The sequence below is a fragment of the Astyanax mexicanus genome, chromosome 13, assembly GCF_023375975.1.
Source record: "Astyanax mexicanus isolate ESR-SI-001 chromosome 13, AstMex3_surface, whole genome shotgun sequence".
Taxonomy (NCBI): Eukaryota; Metazoa; Chordata; class Actinopteri; order Characiformes; family Acestrorhamphidae; genus Astyanax; species Astyanax mexicanus.
Genome location: NC_064420.1, coordinates 15,454,998 through 15,477,100, shown reverse-complemented (window position 1 = coordinate 15,477,100; position 22,103 = coordinate 15,454,998). Strand labels below are relative to the sequence as shown.

The following is a 22,103-nucleotide window of genomic DNA, read 5'->3' as shown; positions in this document are numbered from 1 at the left end:
ATAAACAGAAGCGCTTTACTCACCCAAATAAACAGTTTTCAGGAGAGGAATCTGTGTAGATTAACATCCAGCACTTTTTGACTTTAAAGGAAAATGTTTTTTTTTTGAATTACAGTTTTGTTTACTTAACTTAGCTTTGCTTTACATTGTAGCGAGACCTGCTGAATTGGAAGGAAAACCTGGTGACACTCCTGTTCCTTACTATCGTTGCATAATGTGTCTTATGTATGAAAATAGACCAGAAAAAAAAAACTTTTATTGATGGTGCACCTTATAATCCTGAGCGCCTTTCTAGTGCACAAAATGCGGTAAGTAAATCTGTTGTGTTTGGATACTTTTAGAGACACAGAGAGTGAGCCCAGTCTTCTCTAAGTGTACAGTAGGCTGCCTCCTGCACAAATTAAATATGCATCAACATGAAAATCCAAGAGAGTCCACAAACTGTTTTCATTGACATTGATGATATGTCAATTCTAATGGTTTGAAGACCATTCACCCCTTGTTGAACGATCCTTGTTGCCCTCTCTGATTACAGCCCATGCATTCAGTGCTGTGTGGTTCTGTCTGATACTGGGGTTCAGTTAAAACCTCCGGACTGAGGAGAAAGATGGTTCTGTTCTGGGATACAGAGAGAGGGTTGGCATCAGCCCTGGACAGCTGCTGCCAATTTGTGTGTGTGTGGGGGGTATGTTGGCATGGGGGTGATGGTGTTGATAATAGGCCTTCTGACCCTCCCTTTTTCTGAGTGCTGTAATTTTATTCATATTGCTTAGCAACACACTCACTTCAGTACTGTTTTTACGACTTTAGAAGCAAAAAGAAGAAAGTCGAGTTAAAACAAGTAAGTGTTGATCCGTCTCCTTAGGGTCTTTTTGGCTGCGTTTACACGGCAGGTGGAAGTGGCCCAAATCTGATATCTATTTCAGGCTGTTCACATGATCTTTTTATTGTTATCTTTAGCTGACATCTACATGTGACAGCAGTTTGCATTATGTAACTGACATACCTGCGCGAAAGAGCAAAATACTTTACATAAAAAAGTTTCGGTTTCATCCTTTCCAGAATCACAGGTCAGGCTGATATCTGAGCTTAGAATCACAGGAGATATGAAGTCTGAGTTCAGGCTGATAGCTGGGCTAATCATTGAAAATACATTCTAGCTTGCTGTAAAAACGACACGCCCACTTCTTTAGTTTGTGTTCTTTCTTATGTTCTTTTTTTAAACCTTAGTTTTAAGCAGCGTTCTATGGCTGTGTCCTGTGGCTAAATTCTGTAGCTGTGTTTGGCCATTTATTTAAAAGCATGGAGTGGTTGTGACTTAAGCATTCTATAATAACTGGAACAGAGGCATCAGTACAAATATTTATGAGGTCTGTTAACTTAGTATTCATTCGCTCTCACCACAAATTAGATATGTATTGGATTTGAGGCACAAATCAAAATTTAAAAATATCAGATTCTTTTTTTTCTGTTTTTTTCTGTAACATGTCTTTGGGCCACTTTTACCTTCTGTGTGAACATAGCCTTAATTTCTGCCTCTGTAACCATTAGTATTTTGTCCCGACTCCTCTGGAAGTAAGTACACTAGATGTTGGAACATTGTTGTACGGATTTGATTGCTTTCACCCACAAGAAATTTACTGGGGCAACTATATACTAAGAAATTCAGGTCAGTGCTTAAAAAGCCATTGTACTTGCAATAATGAACTGTATTTATAAGAGTGAAAACAGAAGGATTTTAAGGTGCAAGGTTTCCAATTGCTAACCAAAACTCTGCACTGATCTTTACATGCATGTGATTCACTTGCTGACTCATTTACCTGCTGGGTTGCAAGATTTGCATGTAATTAAGCAGGTCCATCAAGCAGAAAATGTCTAGTGTTCATAGTCCAGCCCTAGGACCAAATGCAGCACCAAATGTGAACAGATTTTGAGTGGCCTGCAGCAACCACACTGTAAATAGACTCTTGTTGTTTGAACTCTGGTGTGAACCTATACAAGAACCAGTTGATGTCCAGACTGATTGATCTCCAATTATGTGAAATCTTGCATACTGGGAGTAATTTTGATACTATAATCTGAAATTTGGATCTAAATGGTAGTAAAAACTAACTTACACTGCGTTTGTGTTTTTTTTTCTCTCGTTATCAGCAAAAGATGGCCAACCCATGGTGGACAAAGCGAGGATGACAGTAAAAGCATCTGCTCTTCAGCGATCGTGTTCAGATGCAGAGAAGGAGCGAAGTCAGTACTGCAAGCCGGTTTCTGGCCTGGTCAGACCATCTGCTGGAACCAGCAACTCTTTTGGGTTCAAAAAGCCTGCCACAGTTACTGATACCACCATGGTCCTTACCCCTAATGGCAGCTTACCTGTAGCCTCTACAACCGTATCCAAAACACCCAAGTCTTCTGCCATTCCAGTAAAACCCTCATGTGGTGGCATCAGCAGCAGTGGTAAAGCTAGCCTTGATGTGCTGAGCTCTGATCAGGGCTTCTCTGCTCCCAACACTCGCAATAACATCCAGTATCGTAGTCTCCCGAGACCTGCCAAGTCCAGTACCTTAAGTCTGACTAAAAGTAAACCAGGGCCTTGTCCAGATAGCAGCGTAGATGGTGATCCGCTCAGCCTCAAAACAGCGGTTCCACAGTCCAAGCTGAAGAGACCGAGTAGCGCGAAAAGCTCCAGAAGGACTGGTATAAGAGAACGTGGACCAGTCAATCAGACGGACAGGGAGAAGGAGAAGGCCAAGGCTAAGACAGTGGTGTCTGACTCAGAATGTGGAGGAAGTGACTCGCTGAAGAATGGACCTCCCACATCCACAGTGAGCAAAGCTGAGCCTCCCTCCAAACTACTGGGACTCCGCCAGGCATCCATGATGGGAAAATACTCTGATCTGCGCTTGCCAAACTCTCCCAGGTAAGTAAAATACTAAGACAACCAAGAATAATTAGCCGAAAATGTATAATAAACAAGGATTTATTTATTAATCTAAAGAATATCACAGTGTTAGGATATACAGCTCTGGAAAAAAATTAAGAGACCACTTTATTTCCTGAATCAGTTTTTCTGATTTTGCTATTTACAGGTATATATGTTTGAGTAAAATGAACATTGTTGTTTTATTCTATAAACTACAGACAACATTTCTCCCAAATTCCAAAAAGAAATTTGGTCATTTAGAGCATTTATTTGCAGAAAATGAGAAATGGTTGAAATAACAAAAAAGATGCAGAGCTTTCAGACCTCAAATAATGCAAAGAAAACAAGTTCATATTCATAAAGTTTTAAGAGTTAAGAGAACTCATGCATCTCCTCCACCAGTCTTACACACTGCTTTTGGATAACTTTTTGCCACTCCTGGTTCAAACATTCAAGCAGTTCAGCTTGTTTTGATGGCTTGTGATCATCTATCTTCCTCCTGATTATATTCCAGAGGTTTTTAATTTGGTAAAATCAAAGAAACTCATCATTTTTAAGTGGTCTCTTATTTTTTTTTCCACAGCTGTATAGTTACTGATATGTTTTTTTTTCTAATCATAGATCTGTATACACCCTCTTCTTTCATGTTATTTTACATTTTTGCTTATCTTCATATTTTATATGAAGTATATTATTTAGTGCTGTCAGCATTAAGTGATAACACAGCATCACTACTGTCTTGTTCAAGAGGTAGACTACTCTTTATTTATAATGAAATTAAATTAAAATGAAAATTGAATAAAATTTTGCATTGATTGGCACCACTAATATTTTATGTACTCTATCTATTCTATTTAACTCTATATTTAATTATATCTTATATCTTATTGTTTCATGTAAAAAAAAATGAATTAAAAATGACTATGTAATATATTTAATGTTAAAAAATATTTTAGTATTCAGCCTTCTGCCAAATATTCAATTTTGTTCATTTTTGATTTTGTCTATTTGGGTGAATACCTACAAAATACTAACTTTTTGAAAATCTGTTCATGCATTTAGTTGTTGGTACAGCATGAACATGTAATAAATAAGTAAAGAACAATGCAGGCCCTGTGTTCATGCAATTGACCTGATTTATTTATTCATTGTTGTAGTCAATAACATTTTATATCCAAATGCAGTCTGAGAGATAATGTTTTAATGTAGTTTTTTATCTATTCTTATCTTTTTAATCTATTATTCCAAAACCTTCTAGTGCCAAAACACTGTGCAAACCCACGCAACTGGATAAAGTGGACTCCATCAGCCTGGACTGCAGTGAATTTAATGTGGAAGACCATCTCCCTCCTAAAGTGCCACCGTCCAAACTTCAGGATTTATCTAAGCCTCTGAGCAGCACAGCTGCTCCTGGATTAATGCCCAGCCCTTCATCTATCTTCAGCGTTAACTACTCAAACAGTCTCTCTGGCTCGACCGCAGAGAGAGAGGGCCAGGCTGGCACCTCGCCCCTGTTCTACCCACGGCTCTCTGGGCTGCACCGCAGCATGGAGTCTCTGCCTCTGCAGATGAGTGTGTGTTCAGCAGGGGGCACTGTGTCTGAGATCCGGCCTAAGCAGGAGGAAGGAAGCTTAGGAAACAGCTGGTCTCCGGGCAGTAGAGCCTCACTGACCCTCACACCGGACAGGTGAGCGTGTTCACCTGTATCAGTGCCGACTGGTGACTGTATAAAACTTGGAAGCGTGGACACTCCAATCCCTTCCGTTTTTTTAAAAAGAAAAAAAATCTGAATTTAGTGTGGGAAAAAATTAGGACACCCCCACATTTATTACTACTTAATGTGTCTGAATTAGAATCAGGTTCAGCACATCAGCCGCAGATGATTATAGCATCCTTAGAGAGAATGTGGGAGGAGTCTGTCTTATTTAAATTTCAGACATTAAACAGACAGACATAATTTGTTTTAATGGTTGAAGTGTGGTGATCACCATGGCCTTTAGAAAGAAGACGTGTCCATGTGCCGATGTGCGGCATGGCTAAAACCACAGAGAAATCTTATGGCCATGCCACATTTATTGGGAAAATCAAAAGTATTATCATCACACTTTTTAAAAATAATGATAATAGTGGTATTCTGTGTCTTAGCAGTCTATGTTGTAATAGTTTTATTAATTTATTTAAGTATATTTTTTGTATAACTGTTTTTAAGCAGTTTACATGCATTTACACTTTAGTATTTAGTTGATTATTCTTGAAAATAAGAAAGTTTTTCAGTGTTTTTTTTTTTTTCATATCGCCAAGAATATCACTATCAAAGGCTTTTCTTATAAAACATTTGGATCTTATTTAGTGGAAAACTGAGAAAAACAGGCTCTAAAAGTGGGCATATTCCCTGCAGACATTATCCTGTCGTAAAGTTTTTGTCATCTGATCTCATGACCAACATTTAACTTGAAATTAACGTCTATTGACGTTGATGGCCAGGTCAACTCTGGGACAGATCAGAATATATCGAAATATGCAGATAAAGGGATATATGTGTTTAGATTTTTTAAGACATGATAATCTTTATGATTTATTTTTATAAAGAATGCAATTGTATAAAAACTAATATTCGACTTATAATGCGCTCCCGTTGCTCTTCAGCCACCCTGGATCTCCTCAGAGTGAAGACAGCAGTAAAGAGAGGCGTCACTCTCACGCTATCCTGAGCCTGAGCGCATTAGACAGCCCTCCTCCACTACCATCTCCCACACTAACCTGCAATATCCCACTGACCAGTATCGGTGAGCATCGGTTCCATTTTAATCTTTTGATCAGTCCCAGTTTCTTAATTAAAAAGTAGATGAAGTGTTGGATTAAACGATCCCTTTTAATGAAAAGCCATTAATCAACCTTTTTTCTCTTTTGGGACGAATTAGTTTGTCCTTCTTTTATTTAAATATTTTTTGACATAAAAAAAACCAAAATGTTACTTAAAATAAGCCAAAAAGCAGAAATACGTTTACCGCAGTTGTGGTTTTCTTATCATAAATCATATATTTTAAGCAGTGCTATTTTAGTTATATAAAATACCTCAGTAGTGTTACTTAAGTCAGATGTGACCTAAATTTATAGAGCAAGGCAGCCAGTCAAACAAATTCTAGAGAGGTATTAAATTAAGTGAACTGGTTGTGATCAAGTGCTGCTGACTGTTTTATTTAATATCATTTATGTGAGTAAAACTTAAAAATGAACTTAAGCCTGCTGCCAACCGTCTAACTTCCTCTTTTGGCTTTTGATAAATTAGTTATTGTTCAGTATAAGTTCAGTATAAATCTGGTTTTCTCTTTGAAAGTGTTTTTTTTCCCATATATTTGTGCATCCCTAGTATAAATGTCTCATAGTTCACTTGTGTTTGGGTACTGTTTAATTCTCAAATACTATTACTGTATCCTGTTTCTTGTATTGAAAGTTATGTATGTATGTTTATGTATTGCTGTCTGATTTTTTTTAAAGCTGCTCACAGTCCAGGTATGGGTATTCCTCGAATGACTCGGTCCAACAGCATCCCCACTCCTGAGACTGGTTTTGATATGTACCGGGCCTCACCTCTGGGCAGCACTCTCTCATTGGCTGAACGTCCCAAAAACATGATGCGCTCCGGATCTTTCCGGGACAGAGATGCTGGTGATGATGGTGAGTGAAGCACTGAAACCATCACTGCAAAAATCATGAGCTGTGGCCTAAATGGATATTAACGCTTTAGGGCTATTACATACAGGGGTTGGACAATGAAACTGAAACACCTGTCATTTTAGTGTGGGAGATTTCATGGCTAAATTGGAGCAGCCTGGTGGCCAATCTTCATTAATTGCACATTATTGCACCAGTAAGAGCAGAGTGTGAAGGGTTAATTAGCAGGGTAAGAGCACAGTTTTGCTCAAATTATTGCAATGCACACAACATTATGGGTGAAATACCAGAGTTCAAATGAGGACAAATTGTTGGTGCACGTCTTGGCACCAACAATGGCGCATCTGTGACCAAGACAGCAAGTCTTTGTGATGTATCAAAAGCCATGGTAGTTTTAACCAAACCAAATAGTGCTGGTGTGATCTTGTAGTGGTCTTGGTCTGGATAAACTGAATCATGGCCAAAAAAAAAAAACATTTTTTAATCGTTCACATTCTAGACCAATTACAAGAAGTTAAAAAAAGTGATGTTGTACTGGAATCTGACTCTTCTTGGTGTACAGGTGCTTTATGCAGCAGTCTGGGTACAACAGGTTATGCTGGTGATTCCTGTATCTACTGTAGCTGTAGATTATTTAAAAACAGAAATAAAAGGAATCTGAGGGGAAATCTGTTACTCTCAATCTGCCGAGGGCCTCACATGCATACAAACAGGAGTTGAATTCTGGCAACAAGACATAATTTGGCACAACACCTTGAAAGGCAACTTGCCAAATTAACAACATTCTTTAAATCAATTAGTGTCAAGTATAGGAAGACTGCGCTTAGTTATTAAACTGGAGTGTGACAACTAAAACTAACTGAACTAAACACATCGACCTCGACTTTCATGACTTTCAAGATATGTGGAAGTGTGTTTCTCTTCTCTCACTTCTCTCTCTCTCTCTCTCCATCTCTCTCTTTCTAGTTCACGGCTCAGTGCTCTCACTGGTATCCAGTGCTTCTTCCAGTTATTCCTCAGTAAGTATCAATCACATTAAACAGCATTTTCATTATTCTGTCATCTTACAGTATGGTTACTATCTGTGCAGTAGGGAATGGCTGCGAGAAAGAAACACAATATTAGAAACAATATAATTTAAGTGAAAATTGTTTGTTAAAAAGGTTGATTCGATTGATTGATTGAGCATTTTTTTTTTACAAATTGTTTGGAATCTATAAATTTAGTCAGGATTTTGAACATGCAATTATTGCATTATACAAAATATAAAATTGGGCAATTTTTCTAAAATGGAGAAAGATCTTATAGTTTCTGTTTTTCTGCTTATAAATCATTTCAGTCATTATTTTATTTGGATAGAATAGATTAATCAGATACAGTGTTAGGGAGAGTGTCACTCTACAGGCCAGATCGATTAAACACAACTCCCTCATATTTGTATTTAGTGAATATTTCTGATTATCGTTTGCAATATGTTCTTTTTTTATTCATTTTATTAAATTTTTTATCCTATTTTTTCCCAATGTACGTGGCCAAATACCCAACCCACTTATTAGGACTCCCCCTATCACTAGTGATGCCCCAACACCAGGAGGATGAAGACTAGCACATACCTCCTCCGACACATGTGAAGTCAGCCACTGCCTCTTTTTAAACTGCTGTTGATGCAGCATTGCAGAGTAGCATCACAGCTCATTAGGAGGAAAACGCACTCGGCTCGACTCGGTTCCAATAAATCAGCTTACAGATGCCTTGTGCCGAGTGACATCACCCTTTGGAGTGATGAGAAGAAAGAGTGCCATCTACCCACCCAGAGAGAGCAAGGGCAATCGTGCTCTCTCAGGGCTCCGGTAGCCGATGGCAAGCTACATAAACAGGATTCGAACCGGCGATCTCTTGATATAGTGGCATTGCCTTTGACCGCTGGACCATTTGGTGCCCATTTAATATTTTCTGACCTATGTATGACAGATTACGCTGATGATTACTGAATCTACTGTAGCTGTAGATTAATTAAAAACAGAAATAAAATAAATCTGAGGGGAAATCTGTCCTGGGCCTCATGTTCACCCAAATGGGAGTTGAATTCTGGCAACAAGAGAAAAAATATTGCAACACCTTGAAAGGCAACTCGCCAAATTCACAACTTTCTTTTAACCAATCAGTGCCGAGTATATGGAAGACTGTGCTTAGTTACTAAACTGTAGTGTGAAACCAAAACTAAGTGAACTAAATATTTTGTATACAATGTAACTTTTAATCTGATTATTTCAGATTATTATTTGCAATATTTTCTGACCTATGTATCAGTGAGAATGAAAGTGTAGAAATCATATTCTCCTTTCTTTTCTCTCCTGCTCGTATTCTCACAGGCTGAAGAAAAGATGCAGGGGGAGGTGAGTCTTCTTTTTTTTTTATTTCTTTCTTCTTATTTTTATTGTTGTGGCAGATTTCACAAGAATCAAATAGGCTACATACTGCCCCACACTGTTAACTGATCTAAACAATAGGTAGTTTTATGGCCAAAAGAATGGGTCTATAAGGCATGATCATATTTTGTTAGTCACGGTTCTTTGTATTTTTTCTTTACAGCAAATCCGTAAGCTAAGAAGAGAGCTGGAGTCATCCCAAGAGAAAGTAGCCAGCCTGACCACTCAACTCACTGCTAATGTATGAGCCTCGCTTAAGTATTGTGTGTGTGTGTGTGTGTGTGTGTGTATATAAAATCATTTAGTCTATAAAAAAAGAACCTCAAAAAAGGCCTAGGTCTGCTGTTTGGGATCATTTTGAAATGAAGTACACTGCCTGAATGCCCAGCAGATGTCACTGTGCTAGGTGATGATTTGAAGGTCTCACAGGATCGAAGCTTTTTTCGAATCAATTGGTTCATTTGAGTCAATCTCCCAAAAGCTACACTTTTGCCATCACTAGCACAAACATGTTCTTAAAAAAGTTAAGCACTATGAGTAAAATATAGGGGTGTAACGGTACTGAGCTCACGGTTCGAGCAATCGCATGCTGAACACACAGGTACAGGCAGTATATAGGAGACTTGTGGAATCAATTAACATAATGTGAAACTAATGTTCACAGGAGTGTTGCACCCGGAAAGTGTAACTGCAGTACTGTTGTAGCAACTTGCTACTGACTTAGCCCATAGCCTGCCCTAGAAGTTTAGCTCTGACTGAAACAGTGTATTGAACAGAGAGCGCATTCAGAAAAGGTTGAAAAGGTTGCCTGACGCTTTTCAGTGTGAACGCAGGGTTAGGCGCTCATACTGTCTCTCGCTATACAGAAAGCTCTTTATTTTTTCCACCAGCCGTAACGAAAAAACGCACTAAATTGTGTGGTTTACATCAAGGCGTTAACCGAACCATACCATTACACCCCAAGTAAAAAAATTAAAACAAAGGACTTCTCAAACCAAAACAAAAAGTACAAACAAAACAACATCTAAACAAGGGTTGGGACCATGCAGGTAAAATACCCAAAGAGAGTAGTCTTAACATAAAAGATTTAAAAACCAAACACAACTAAAATACAGCACAGTACAACAGTCCTTTCTTACTGGCAGCCATCTTGTATTCCTGTATTTAAAAGGTTGGCTTCTCCTTTAATCCCATTGGTCAGCAGGAAGTGGAATCAGAAGCACTTCCTAGTAGAGGAAAACACACAAACCACAAAAAAAATCCAAAAACTAAGTTTTTGCACATAATGGGGCGTCCTAATTGAAAACATTTAAATTGCTTTGGCTGACTGTAAAGAATTTTACACATACACCTGTATCTGTCTACAGGCAACCTTGGTGGCAGCGTTTGAACAGAGTCTCACCCTCATGACAAACCGCCTGCAGTCCCTCTCAGCCAGTGCTGAACAGAAGGTAATCAACCAAACAATACAAACACTAATAAACAGGATCATGCCTTCAATTTTCATATAAACACAAAATAACTAAGCGCTTTTAGTACAGAAATTACAAATAAAAAATCATGAATCTCTCACTTTTGGTTCCATACCCAACACAATGGACACCCTGGTCTAAGTGATATATTTAGTTGATTTTCCATTTCAAAATATGCTGACCAGTCCTGCACCAAACTCACACTGAAAGGTTGTTGTTTTGTGGAGTTAAGAGCGCAGTTTGTATTTATTTGCTGAATTAAAAATATATGAATCCTACAATTTATGCTACAGTATATTTTAATAAACCGATGTGTATATTTTATTTTAAAATTAAGGTATATGGTTTGAACATGGATGCCACACTTCTGTACAAGTCAAAGGCCATTATATGCTATGTGATCTGGGTGACACCTAGTGGCCATATGCTGCTAATGCAGACACTATGCACTGTAGTTTTCTCTTCCACTGCTTCCATATATGAATAATATATGGTGTTTTAGGCAATATGTGTATATGTAAGTACAAGTAAAGCTTTGGCAGTTTGTGCAACAAACACACACAAGGAAATATACTCAGTAAACATACTAGATATTGTTTATCTGCTGTTCCTGCAGGACTCTGAGCTACTGGAACTCAGAGAGACCATCGAAAGTTTAAAGGTCAGGAACACTGAGGCCCAGGCTGTCATTCAGGGAGCCCTCAATAATCCTGATGTTGTTCCCAAAGGTAAGGAGAAAAAACGGCTTACTGACGGTTTACACCATTAAACACTCTTTATACCACTAAATACTAAATGATCTCTTATCATCTGGGTTTCAGGGGTTAAATAGGTTATAGGTGTGACTTTCCAGGTTTATAGATTTCCTTTTTCTTCACTTTCCTTTTTCTTAGAGCTGAGAATCAAGAGGCAGAACTCCTCAGAAAGCATCAGCAGCCTGAACAGCATAACCAGCCACTCCAGTGTGGGCAGTCTGAAAGAGGAAGCAAAAAAGAAGAAAAAGAAGAACTGGGTAAAAAGCTTAAACATTTTACAGTCTAATAACTTTTTATTTTCTGTCAACGTGTAATTTCCTGTTATGCATCGATAACCCTGTAATGGCAAGCTACACAACAGGGCAGACAATGACACTGTAAAAATTTGTATTTAATGAAAATGTGGTTGACAAGGTGTTGCAAACATGTTGAATTTTTCTATTTATAGGTATAAATTTAAGTAAAATGATTATTTTTTTTACATTCCATAAACTACGGACAACATTTCTCCCAAATTCCAAATAAAAATATTGTATTTTAGAGCATTTATTTGTAGAAAATGAGAAATGGCTGAAATAACAAAAAAGATGCAGAGTGTTAAAAGTTCAAAAATCAATATTTGGTGGAATAACCCTGGTTTTCATGCATGCAATAACCCTAGTTTTCATGCATCTTGGCATCATGTTCTCCTCCCCCAGTCTTACACACTGCTTTTGGATAACTTTATGCCACTCCTGGTGCAAAAATTCAAGGAGTTCAGCTTGGTTTGATGGCTTGTGATCATTAATCTTCCTCTTGATTATATTCCAGAGGTTTTCAATTAGGTAAAATCAAAGAAACCCATTATTTTAAGTGGTTAAACATTTTCCAGAGCTGTATGTTTAAGTTTTCTACTATTTTCTTAATTCATGTGATATTTTACCACAAGACATATGGAGAAAATATGAGACATAAGTGAAATGATTATTATTATTATTTGCTGAACACGCAGCAAGTGCCCTATTTTAGCGATCTATAGGTCAGCTGTCAACCATGCATCATACAGCTTGGTCTTACGAGCATGGGCGTATGCACGGCAAGATAGCAATGAACGTCTGATGGTTGACTGTTGTCAAGGTTCTAATCAGTCAGTGGTGCACCTGTGTTTTCCGTTGCCAATATAGAAATATGCCATAAATTTACTTGAACAGGCCCCACTTCCAGACCACCACGCCCATCAGCGTAGATGTATTTGTAAGCTCTGTCGCTATTTTAATGGCGCAGGGGCAAGGTGTGAAAATAGACTGTTGGTGGGATGTAATATAGCAATGAGCAAAATTTTAAAATACAGGTTATAAAAAATCTCAAATAAACTGCTTACTAAATTGATCAGATATAATATTTATATTTGGGTTAGACATAACAATTTGTTGTGATGTCACTCGTCAAACAATACTTTCTTAAAGGGGTAGTTAAGGTGACATGGTGGACAGGTAATTTTAAATAGCTTGATTTTTATGAAAAAAAGATAAGTGAATAATTAAAATGCCCACATTATTAACTTTAAGAAAATATATCCTAAGAGTTATCACAAGAGATCATGATTAACAGGGAATTCTTGTACAATTTTAGATTTTTTGATAAAATTAGCGTAGTTGATTAAATTTCAAACATATATTTAAAATAAACACTGTGTAACATTACATTTTTTAAGATTTACTCTGGGTACACAAAAGGCACGTTATATTAACCAAACACCTAGGCAATTTTTTATACCATTACAGAGTACCTAAGCATTTGTTTGTTCTCTCTTTTACTTTTTTGTTCACTGTCTGTAGCTACGGAACTCCTTTGGCAAGGCTTTCAGCATTAAGAAAGGCGCAAAGTCCGGCTCCATTTATACTGATATTGAAGAGATCACCACACCGGATTCCTCCGTCCCCAACTCTCCCAGAGTAACTCATGAAGGAGAGGAGAGTGGGCCGGTTTCCCTTCCTTTAACCCAGACACATTCTTCCTCTGTGTGAGTAACGGCTCTTTACCATTTTACTCTTTGTGTAATTACACCCATTTCTGAATTTCAAGCCTTGGTACAGAGGTATGATTTGCTACAAAAGCAGAATCCACAAAAAAACTGATTGATCATTGAGGAGCACTACTGAAATCGATCAAATAATCAATCAACCTTCATTTTCACGCAGAAACACATTGAGAATAACACTAATTTCCAGTGCATTAGTGTGTGTTGTGCTGTATGAGTGGAACAGGCACGGCAGTGGTGCTGGAGTTTTTAAACACTGTGTCCACTAGGGCTGCACGATATATCGTTTATGCATCATCATCATCGCGATGTGCGCATGAGCAATAGTCACATTGCAGGACGTGCATTGTCACCTAAAGCAATTAAATCAAACACGTCATGTTGCAATGTTTTGATTCTCAAAACAAGAAGTAGATACACAGCGTTGGGCACGTGCTTGTAAACACAGCTGCTGACAGCCTGTTAAAAGCTGTGCACCTCAGTCCAGCACAGTTTTGCGCAGATATTTCTAGTTACAGCTGAAATCACGCTTTTAATTCAAGAAAAACACTCCTTTTTACCTTTTTTTATTTACATTTAAATGCCCGATTAAAGGGCCGATTATTGTTATTTTGCTGTTTTTCTCGGGTTTTGAGTTATCGGCTGGTGACTTCACGGGTCCTGCATGGTTTAATGTTGTGATATATAAAGTCGAAAAAAAAAAAAAAACATTGCAATGTCAAAATTTTCCAATATCATGCAGCCCTAATGTCCACTCACTTGTAATGGCTGGGCCGCTGGATGAATGTTCCCTAGGGGGAAAGATGCTACTGGGTGGATAGCTACTTGCTCTTTCCTCTATAGCGGAATATGGAGACCATTTATTAGGCTGGGGAGCACCCCCAGTTCACCCATCACAATCCAGGATAACAGCAGCAGGCACAACACACAGGATACAACCTAAAGCTGACTTAAGTATGCAGAGAAACAGATACAGGACTTCAGTCTATAATTATAGATCTATACCATATCCTATATTGTAACAGGAAGAAAACAAGGATGTGTATATAAAGTATATTACAGTACAATGGGTTTATTTGACCAGTGGCTTTGGCTTTATCTGAATCATGTTTGTTCTGCAGCATCTATGAAGGGAATGAGGAGCAGGAGGGTGAGGAGAAAGTGGTGTCTGATCTTCGTTCTGAGCTCTGGGAGAAAGAGATGAAGCTAACAGATATCCGACTAGAAGCTCTAAACTCCGCCCACCAACTGGAACAGCTAAGAGAGGCCATGAACAGCATGCAGGTTTGTCAGCTTTTCATCACTATGAAAACAGAGGCTGTGTATCTGCAAGAACTTGGCAATATGATACTGCAGGATCACAATGCTAATAATCTACTAATAAGTATTAAAACCATTACCGTGTTAAAACAAGCCACATGGACAAGTCTCAGACTACCACTATCACTATACATTTACTAGCGCAACTACGGCTGGTTAGTGCTGCTAACCACGGCTCTCTAGCACTGCTTTTTTTAGGGCTGTCTAGCGCTGCTAACCAAGGCTGGCTAGTGCTGCTAACCGCAGCTAGCTAACGCTGCTAACCAAGGCTGGCTATGCTGCTAAGAGCGGCTGGCTAGTGCTGCTAAGCACGGCTGGCTAGCACTGCTAACCAGGGCTGGCTTGTGCTGCTAACCAGGGCTAGCGCTCACCCTTGGACAAAATACTGGAATATTAATCTTACTGTAAATACGGCTGGCAAAGTGCTGCTAACCACGGCTGGCTAGTGCTGCTAACCGTCGCTGGCTAGTGCTGCTAACCCCGGCTGGCTAGTGCTGCTAATCCCAGCTGGCTAAGTGCTCCTAACCAAGGCTTGCTAGAGTTGCTAACCAGGGCTGGCTAGCACTGCTAACTAGGGCTAGTGCTCACAAAAAAAAATAATAATCTAAGCTTACTGTAAATAAGCATTTTACTCACCCAAATTAACAGTTTTTAAGAGAGAAATCTGTGTAGATTAATATCCTGCGCTCGACTGACTTTGAAAGAAAAGGGAGTTTTTAAGAATTACAGTTTTGTTTACTTGGGAACGTAGTGTGCCTTATGTGTGAAAATAGACCAGAAATTAAACGTTCATTGACAGTGCACCTTATTATCCGGTGCGCCTTATAGTCTGAAAAATATGGTAAGAGGACTGGTAAGAAGAGAAAAGTCCAGTCAGAGCAGTGAGACCTAATGACAGAGTTCAACACTGCTATCTAGTGGACAGGGTTTAAACACAACACAAAAGAACCACTGTCTGACACCAATCTTTACATGTAAACGATTATTTAAAAAGCGATACTGTATTGCAAAACAAAATCGCAGTTCTTAAATGTGTCTGTTTTCTAAAACACATTCATTATGTTGACTGCTTGTTGTTGTTTTAAGTTGTTAATGATTTTTAAAGGGCAGGTGACACTTTCTTCTTTTTTCAGGTCACAGTGGAAAACCTCAAGGCGGAGAATGACCAGCTGAAAACAGGAAGTGCACCATCTTCATTGGTGTTCTCTTGTATACCCCCCTCCTCCACCACTCAGCCATCAGTACAGACTGCAGCGATTGGACATTTTAAATCTACAACAAACCTCACGAGGTCTTTCAGTTTTTGCCCTGATGAGGTTTTTGTGTCAAGTAAGTTCAGACCTGCCAGTTACGTCATACACACATCATCAAAAAATAGTTGCACTCGCAGTGGCTTTACGGCCATGATTGTGGACATTGAGTGAGCAGTGATGCTCTATATGAGTCGTACTGTTAGTGTCAGCACCATTGGCAGATGGCTGTAAAACACAAAGCTACATGCACTCAGACCATTACAACAACTGCCCTTAACACCACGTCAATGTCACAAAAAACAGCAACGGTATTGTGTCAGATTGTCATAGAGTGAGCTCTGTGCATGACAAAATCTGGTTATCTTTAGGATGAACTGTTGGTGTCATGGTGTGGGGTGGAGAGTTGTACAATGCCAGTTCTTGTTTGGTCTTCACTTTGCACTTTGACAGTGGTTTTACCCAGTGGTACTTTAATAATGTCCTGCAGCCGGTGGCCCTACCTTTTTTGAACACACACTGCAGTGTGCTATTCCAACAGGACAATTTTAGTCCACATACTGCTGCCATTTCAAAAGATTGCCTTGAAGAAACCTACGCTGTAGCCTACGCATCGCCGCGTACCCTATGACATAGCCTAAAACCATTTAATCAAACCTGGAGCTACAGTGTACAATATTCAAAACAGCACTTCTATTATTATTTATTACTCTTAACATTATGTCTGACTATGCAGTTGTGTAAGATCTTTTGTGTTTTGTTTTCTTTCTGTAGACACTGAAACCACTGACGTTCTGAGCTTATCACCTCCAAGAGGCGAGACTCGGTTGCGTGTGGTTGTCCGTGTGGCTGACCAACAGCTATTGAGACAGGTATAGCAGTCTTAACGTACACAGTATTCATTATATTGTGCTTATGTTGGAATGCTAACCTGTGTGTCTTTTATTTCAGCAAGGGAAACCAGATTTTTATATCGGATCAGTAAGGATTGATTCAAGAACTGATTGGGCTGCAGTGGATACAGTCATCACAACAACTTTCCAGGTGAGATTTCCTGTTATCAGATCGGCAAGCATTAAATGTTTTTGGATAAACAGCCCAAAATATGCTGAATTGCCAAAAGTATTCACTTGTCCATCCAAATCATTGAACATATGTTCCAATCACTTCTATGAAAGAATGTGTCGCTCTCAGGAGCTGACTGAATTCATGTCGTATAATTTCCTCACTATTAAATATTCCACAGCCAACTGTCAGTGTAATTATACCAGTGGAAGTGGAAGCGACTGAGAACAAAAGTTACTCTGGTTACTCTGGTACCAGGTCACCAGTCAATTACTACAGACCTTCAAATTTCCTACAGATTAGCCCATGAACAGTAGAGCGTAAAAAGAACCCCTGGAATGGGTTTTCATGGTTGAGAAGCTCTATCCAAGCCTTACATTACCAAACTCAATGTAGGCGAGCGTATACTTTTGGCAATCAAGAGTAAACTGTAATTAATTTTAATGTGTGGATGTGTAATTAGTTTTTTGCCTTTCTGTTTTAGAACTATATCTTCCAGCTGGACCCCAGCACTGGTATGGGTCTATCTATGGACTCCATCCACAGCTACAGTGTAAACCAAGTCAAACGGGTCCTTGGAGCTGAGAGTCCAGACAGTCCTCCCTTTCACTGCTTAAATAAAGGACATGGACTCATCACTGTGACCCTTAAAGGTACAACCTCATTATTCTTATACATCAAAATTGCACAGAAATAAGCATAGCCTAGTTTAGCATATGAAATGCTCTTTGTTTAAAACTACTGGCAGTTTCAGTTCCACAAATTAAACACTGTTAGAAAACTTAATGCTTAAGCTGCATTAAACTAGGATTCCACACACTACAGTGGCTTGCAAAAGTATTCACATATTGTCACCTTACACAAATTAAATATATTTTATTGCAGTTTTAAATAACAGACCATCACAACCTAGCAAATAATTGTGATGTGGAATGAAAATGGTTTAATGCAAAGTGTGACAAGAAAAGTATTCAGCCCCCCATATCAATACCTAATAGAGCTCTCCTACAGCTGCAATTCTTTTGGGGTATACCATTACCAGCTTTGCCTGTCTTTCTAGAGACTGAAAATTTTGCCCATTCTTCTTTGCAAAACAGCTGAAGCTCTATGAGAGCGTCGATGGGCAGCAGTTTTTGTGTCTTGCCACAGATCCTTAAGGGGATTTATGGCAGGATTTTGGCAGGGACATTAGAACTGTTGTATATTTCTTTGATTTATACCATTTGATTGTAGCTCTGGCTGTATGTTTAGGGTCATGAATACTTTCACAAGTCACTGTAGCTGAGATATTAGGCTGTTAACTGAGGTATTAGAACTGTGCTGCTGCACTTTCCACTAAGTACAATGGATGCTGCATCAGTGGCAATTGGAAACGAGGCAGTGGTTGGCTTAACATGTATCGGAGGAGGCATGTGCTTAGGGCTGAACGATTTATTGTTTTTTATTGAATCTGAATTGGCTAATTGGTCTCCCAAACTGGTACAAATGGGATAAAATTAGAAATCAATTATTTAAAAAAGAATTCTGACTGCAGAATACTTTGTCTAAACTCTCCCTTTTTCTAATCTTTCTTAAGGTTTTAAGGATAAATTTGTGGACAGTATCGTTTTTGAGACTCTCGTTCCTAAGCCGATGATGCAGCACTACATCAGTCTGCTGATGAAGCACAGGCGGGTGGTCCTTTCGGGTCCCAGCGGTACCGGCAAAACTTACCTCGCTTCTCGTCTGGCTGAATACCTGTTGGAGTGGACCGGCCATGAGGCAGGACCTGACCGCATTGTTACCTTCAACATGCACCAGCAGACCTGCAGGGTGAGTTGCTAAAATACGTTCTTTGGCCTGTTTAGTAAGCATAAGGGTAAAAAATACGTAACTAACTTTTCTGCAGTAAAATTGGGATCTAATGACAAGATTACAACACTGTTATCAAGTGGGCAATGTTTCAACCCAACACTAAATAATCACTGTCTGATTCTCATTTTAACATTTAAACAAATAAATAATAAAGGATACTGTGCTTCTGAAAATCAATACAGTATTACAAAATAAAATATAATTCATCAGTATTTTGATATTTTCATACCCCTCAAGTTAAAAGTAGACCCTTGGTAACTCCGTGGTTTGTAGTCACTTAAATCTGCAGCTCTGGAAAAAAAAATAAGACCACTTAAAAATGAGTTTCTTTGATTTTACCAATTTGAAAACCTCTGCATATGAACATGTTTTCTGTGAATTTTTTGAGGTCTGAAAGCTATTTCAGCTATTTCTCATTTTCTGCAAATAAAATAACAAATGTAACAATGTTTTTATTTGAAATTTGGGAGAAATGTTGTCTGTAGTTTATAGAATAAAACAACAATGTTCATTTTACTCAAACATATACCTATAAATAGCAAAATCAGAGAAACTAATCCAGAAACTGAAATTCATTTAGTCTTTCCCCTTTTTAATCGTATATTGACAATTGGCAACTAACATTATCCTTAACCATTTTCTTTTTTCAATTTTTGAGGCTTTTGAAACATAAAACTTATTGATGTTATGCTTTAGTAGAAAACCTCAAGATTTGGTTGCATAATTTCTTGCAGAAAATGGATAAAATTCCGGGATGATAAAGCGGAAAATCAGCCAGGGCTGTAAAATAAATCATTTCAGCCTCGTCATAACAGTGTATTCATAAACAATGGTCACATTGCAGGGCATGCAATATCATCTATCACATCACAAAATAAATTAAATGGCACTTTTTTGCTGTTTGTTACAATAGAAAAGAGGCAGATTATATTATATATATTATATAGTCAATGTTGAATCATTGACTTCTGGTCAAATTTGGTTTAAGAACAATTGCAATAAATATTGCAATTATATATAAATTGTTTTTAAACATTGCAATAAATATTGCAGAACATCAAAATATTGCATATTTAGTCCATTTTTTCCAATATAATTTAGCTTTAACATCAACCAAGCTAATGTTGACAACAATGTTTGAACTAATGTTTAGAAATTTTCAATTTGTGTCAAATGTGTTAGTCTGTTTACTGTGTGGTGTGTCTGCATATTTAATGTACTGAGTCTGAGGCTTAACTCTGTTCTATTTGAGCTGCATTTGGTGGTTAAACTGCCTGTAGCATTGTGGTGTGTGTGAGGCAGGCTAGTTCTTCTTTAGTTCTTTCTTTTGCAGGAAATAATTTGACTGCTACAGCACTGCTACTATTTTAGTTACAAAGTGCAGACAGTGTACAGGAATTAGTTTTTTAATTTTTATATTCCACAGAGATATTTGTGTTTTGTTGCCATACATACCTTTTCCTAAATTTGCACATTCATCTTGTTCTGTTCAGGAACTCCAGCTGTACCTGTCAACTCTAGCCAATCAGCTCGATCGAGATAGTGATGCAGAAGACACCCCGCTTGTCATTGTTCTAGATGATGTCAGTGATGCAGCGTCCATTAGTGAGCTGGTCAACAGTGCACTGACCTGCAAATATCATAAATGGTAAGAAATGTTTAAACTGATTTTTTTTTTTTTATTAATACAAAAATAAGATGATTTTATTAGATTTTTATATATATTAACAATTGTTTATTGGTGACCCACAACAGCCCATACATCATTGGAACAACCAATCAGTGTGTGAAGATGTCATCAAATCATGGTCTGCACCTCAGTTTCAGGTATGCTCATACAGTATTTGCTTAAATAATTTTATTGTTCAGATAGAATTGCTGTTACAATAGCACGCTTCATATTAAGACAAATATTTTGACCTTTTTAATCAACCTATTGAAATCATTTGAAATTAAACTGATTCTTCTTCTTTGTCTTTTAATTAGGATGATCATCATCTCCAACAATGTAGAGCCGGCCAATGGCTTCCTGCTGCGTTACCTAAACAGAAAGCTGATTGAGGTAGAGGATGAGAGCACATTGTCCCAGGCGGAGCTGCAGAAGGTGCTGGACTGGCTCCCCAAGCTCTGGTACCATCTGCACACGTTTTTGGAGACGCACAGCACCTCCGACTTCCTCATCGGTACTGCATGTTAGAATTCTGTCTGCCAGTTTTTCACATTTCTCCTAAAATAGTTTTTCTTACACATTTGTTACATTAAATAGAGTAACTCTTGTTTTTTTTTTAGGTCCATGTTTTTTCCTCTCGTGTCCAGTAACAGTAGCAGAGTTTCGTTCCTGGTTCATCGATTTGTGGAATCAGTCAATAATACCCTACCTGCAGGAGGGAGCAAAGGATGGGATGAAGGTATGGGTAATTATCATCTTACACTGTTTTTAGGGTTTGACACCTACTTGCTTTGAGCTGATCTTTTAGACTTTTCAGTCTGTTTCGTCAAGACCAATAGAGGTGGTCTTGGTTCATTTGTAGTGTTAAAACACTTTTTTAAATGGTTCAGACTTTCTGACGAATTACAAGATGTTAAAGCATGCTATTGTCCCCCCTTAAACAATAGAAGAAGAAAAAGAAGTGGTGTTGTGCTGAAATCCAACTCCCCTTGGCCTGCAGGCACATCACACAGCAGTATGGATGCTACAGATTACACTGGTGGTTTCTGTACCTACTGTTACTGTGGATTATCCCTTATTTATAAACAAAAATAAATAGTAAATTCAAAAGTAGTGGTACAGCACCTGGAAAGGCAACTCATTGAGCTGACAAACTTCTCCAAATCAGTCAGTGTCGAATGTAAGAAGCCTACTAAGGTGATCATGTTAGTATAAAATTTCTGCATTGTGAAATTGAAATAAACTAGATTAAATATTTACAGTGTAACAGGCACATCAACCGTACATGGACTCAGACTCTGGTTTGTACTTATCTGATAAACTAATGAATGCTGCAGTAGTTGGGATTCAGCAAAGAGGAATTTTTAGGCTTTTCACTGTGTTTCTAACGTTTCCCACCACTTTCCTCGGGTCAGGAAAATGGTTTGTGATGTAGGCCTACGTTTTTTTAATTGTATATTTTTAATATATAAATCTATGACACACATGCACAAACGCAAGCTCCTCCACTTGTCCGCATTGGATTATACTTGACGCGTTGTGAAAGCCACAGTCTTCCGCACGGCTAAAATAAAAAACACCACCAAATGTTTTTATCTATATGGGGGTGCAGACTCTCTTCACACAGAGCTTGATGCAGACAGTATGATCCTATCTTTACCCAGTTTTCTTAAA

The 22,103-nt window shown here is 38.3% G+C and overlaps 2 protein-coding genes across 2 annotated transcripts in view; one reads left to right on the top strand and one right to left on the bottom strand.

Moving 5' to 3' along the window:
- The window catches only part of baz2a (bromodomain adjacent to zinc finger domain, 2A), a 353,839-nt gene that overhangs the window by 189,026 nt on the left and 142,710 nt on the right, over positions 1-22,103 (bottom strand). The window lies entirely within an intron of this gene.
- Positions 1-22,103, top strand: part of nav1a (neuron navigator 1a) — a 43,999-nt gene that overhangs the window by 15,558 nt on the left and 6,338 nt on the right. Inside the window, exons 4-24 of the mRNA XM_022662316.2 lie at positions 2,152-2,917; positions 4,179-4,607; positions 5,567-5,706; positions 6,419-6,598; positions 7,562-7,614; positions 8,968-8,991; positions 9,188-9,265; positions 10,392-10,475; positions 11,113-11,224; positions 11,390-11,508; positions 13,069-13,253; positions 14,393-14,555; positions 15,725-15,920; positions 16,616-16,713; positions 16,793-16,885; positions 17,391-17,559; positions 18,483-18,718; positions 20,254-20,408; positions 20,516-20,587; positions 20,747-20,943; positions 21,050-21,168. Coding sequence (XP_022518037.2) covers positions 2,152-2,917; positions 4,179-4,607; positions 5,567-5,706; positions 6,419-6,598; positions 7,562-7,614; positions 8,968-8,991; positions 9,188-9,265; positions 10,392-10,475; positions 11,113-11,224; positions 11,390-11,508; positions 13,069-13,253; positions 14,393-14,555; positions 15,725-15,920; positions 16,616-16,713; positions 16,793-16,885; positions 17,391-17,559; positions 18,483-18,718; positions 20,254-20,408; positions 20,516-20,587; positions 20,747-20,943; positions 21,050-21,168 — 3,668 coding nt within the window. The remainder of the gene's footprint in view (positions 1-2,151; positions 2,918-4,178; positions 4,608-5,566; positions 5,707-6,418; positions 6,599-7,561; positions 7,615-8,967; positions 8,992-9,187; positions 9,266-10,391; positions 10,476-11,112; positions 11,225-11,389; positions 11,509-13,068; positions 13,254-14,392; positions 14,556-15,724; positions 15,921-16,615; positions 16,714-16,792; positions 16,886-17,390; positions 17,560-18,482; positions 18,719-20,253; positions 20,409-20,515; positions 20,588-20,746; positions 20,944-21,049; positions 21,169-22,103) is intronic.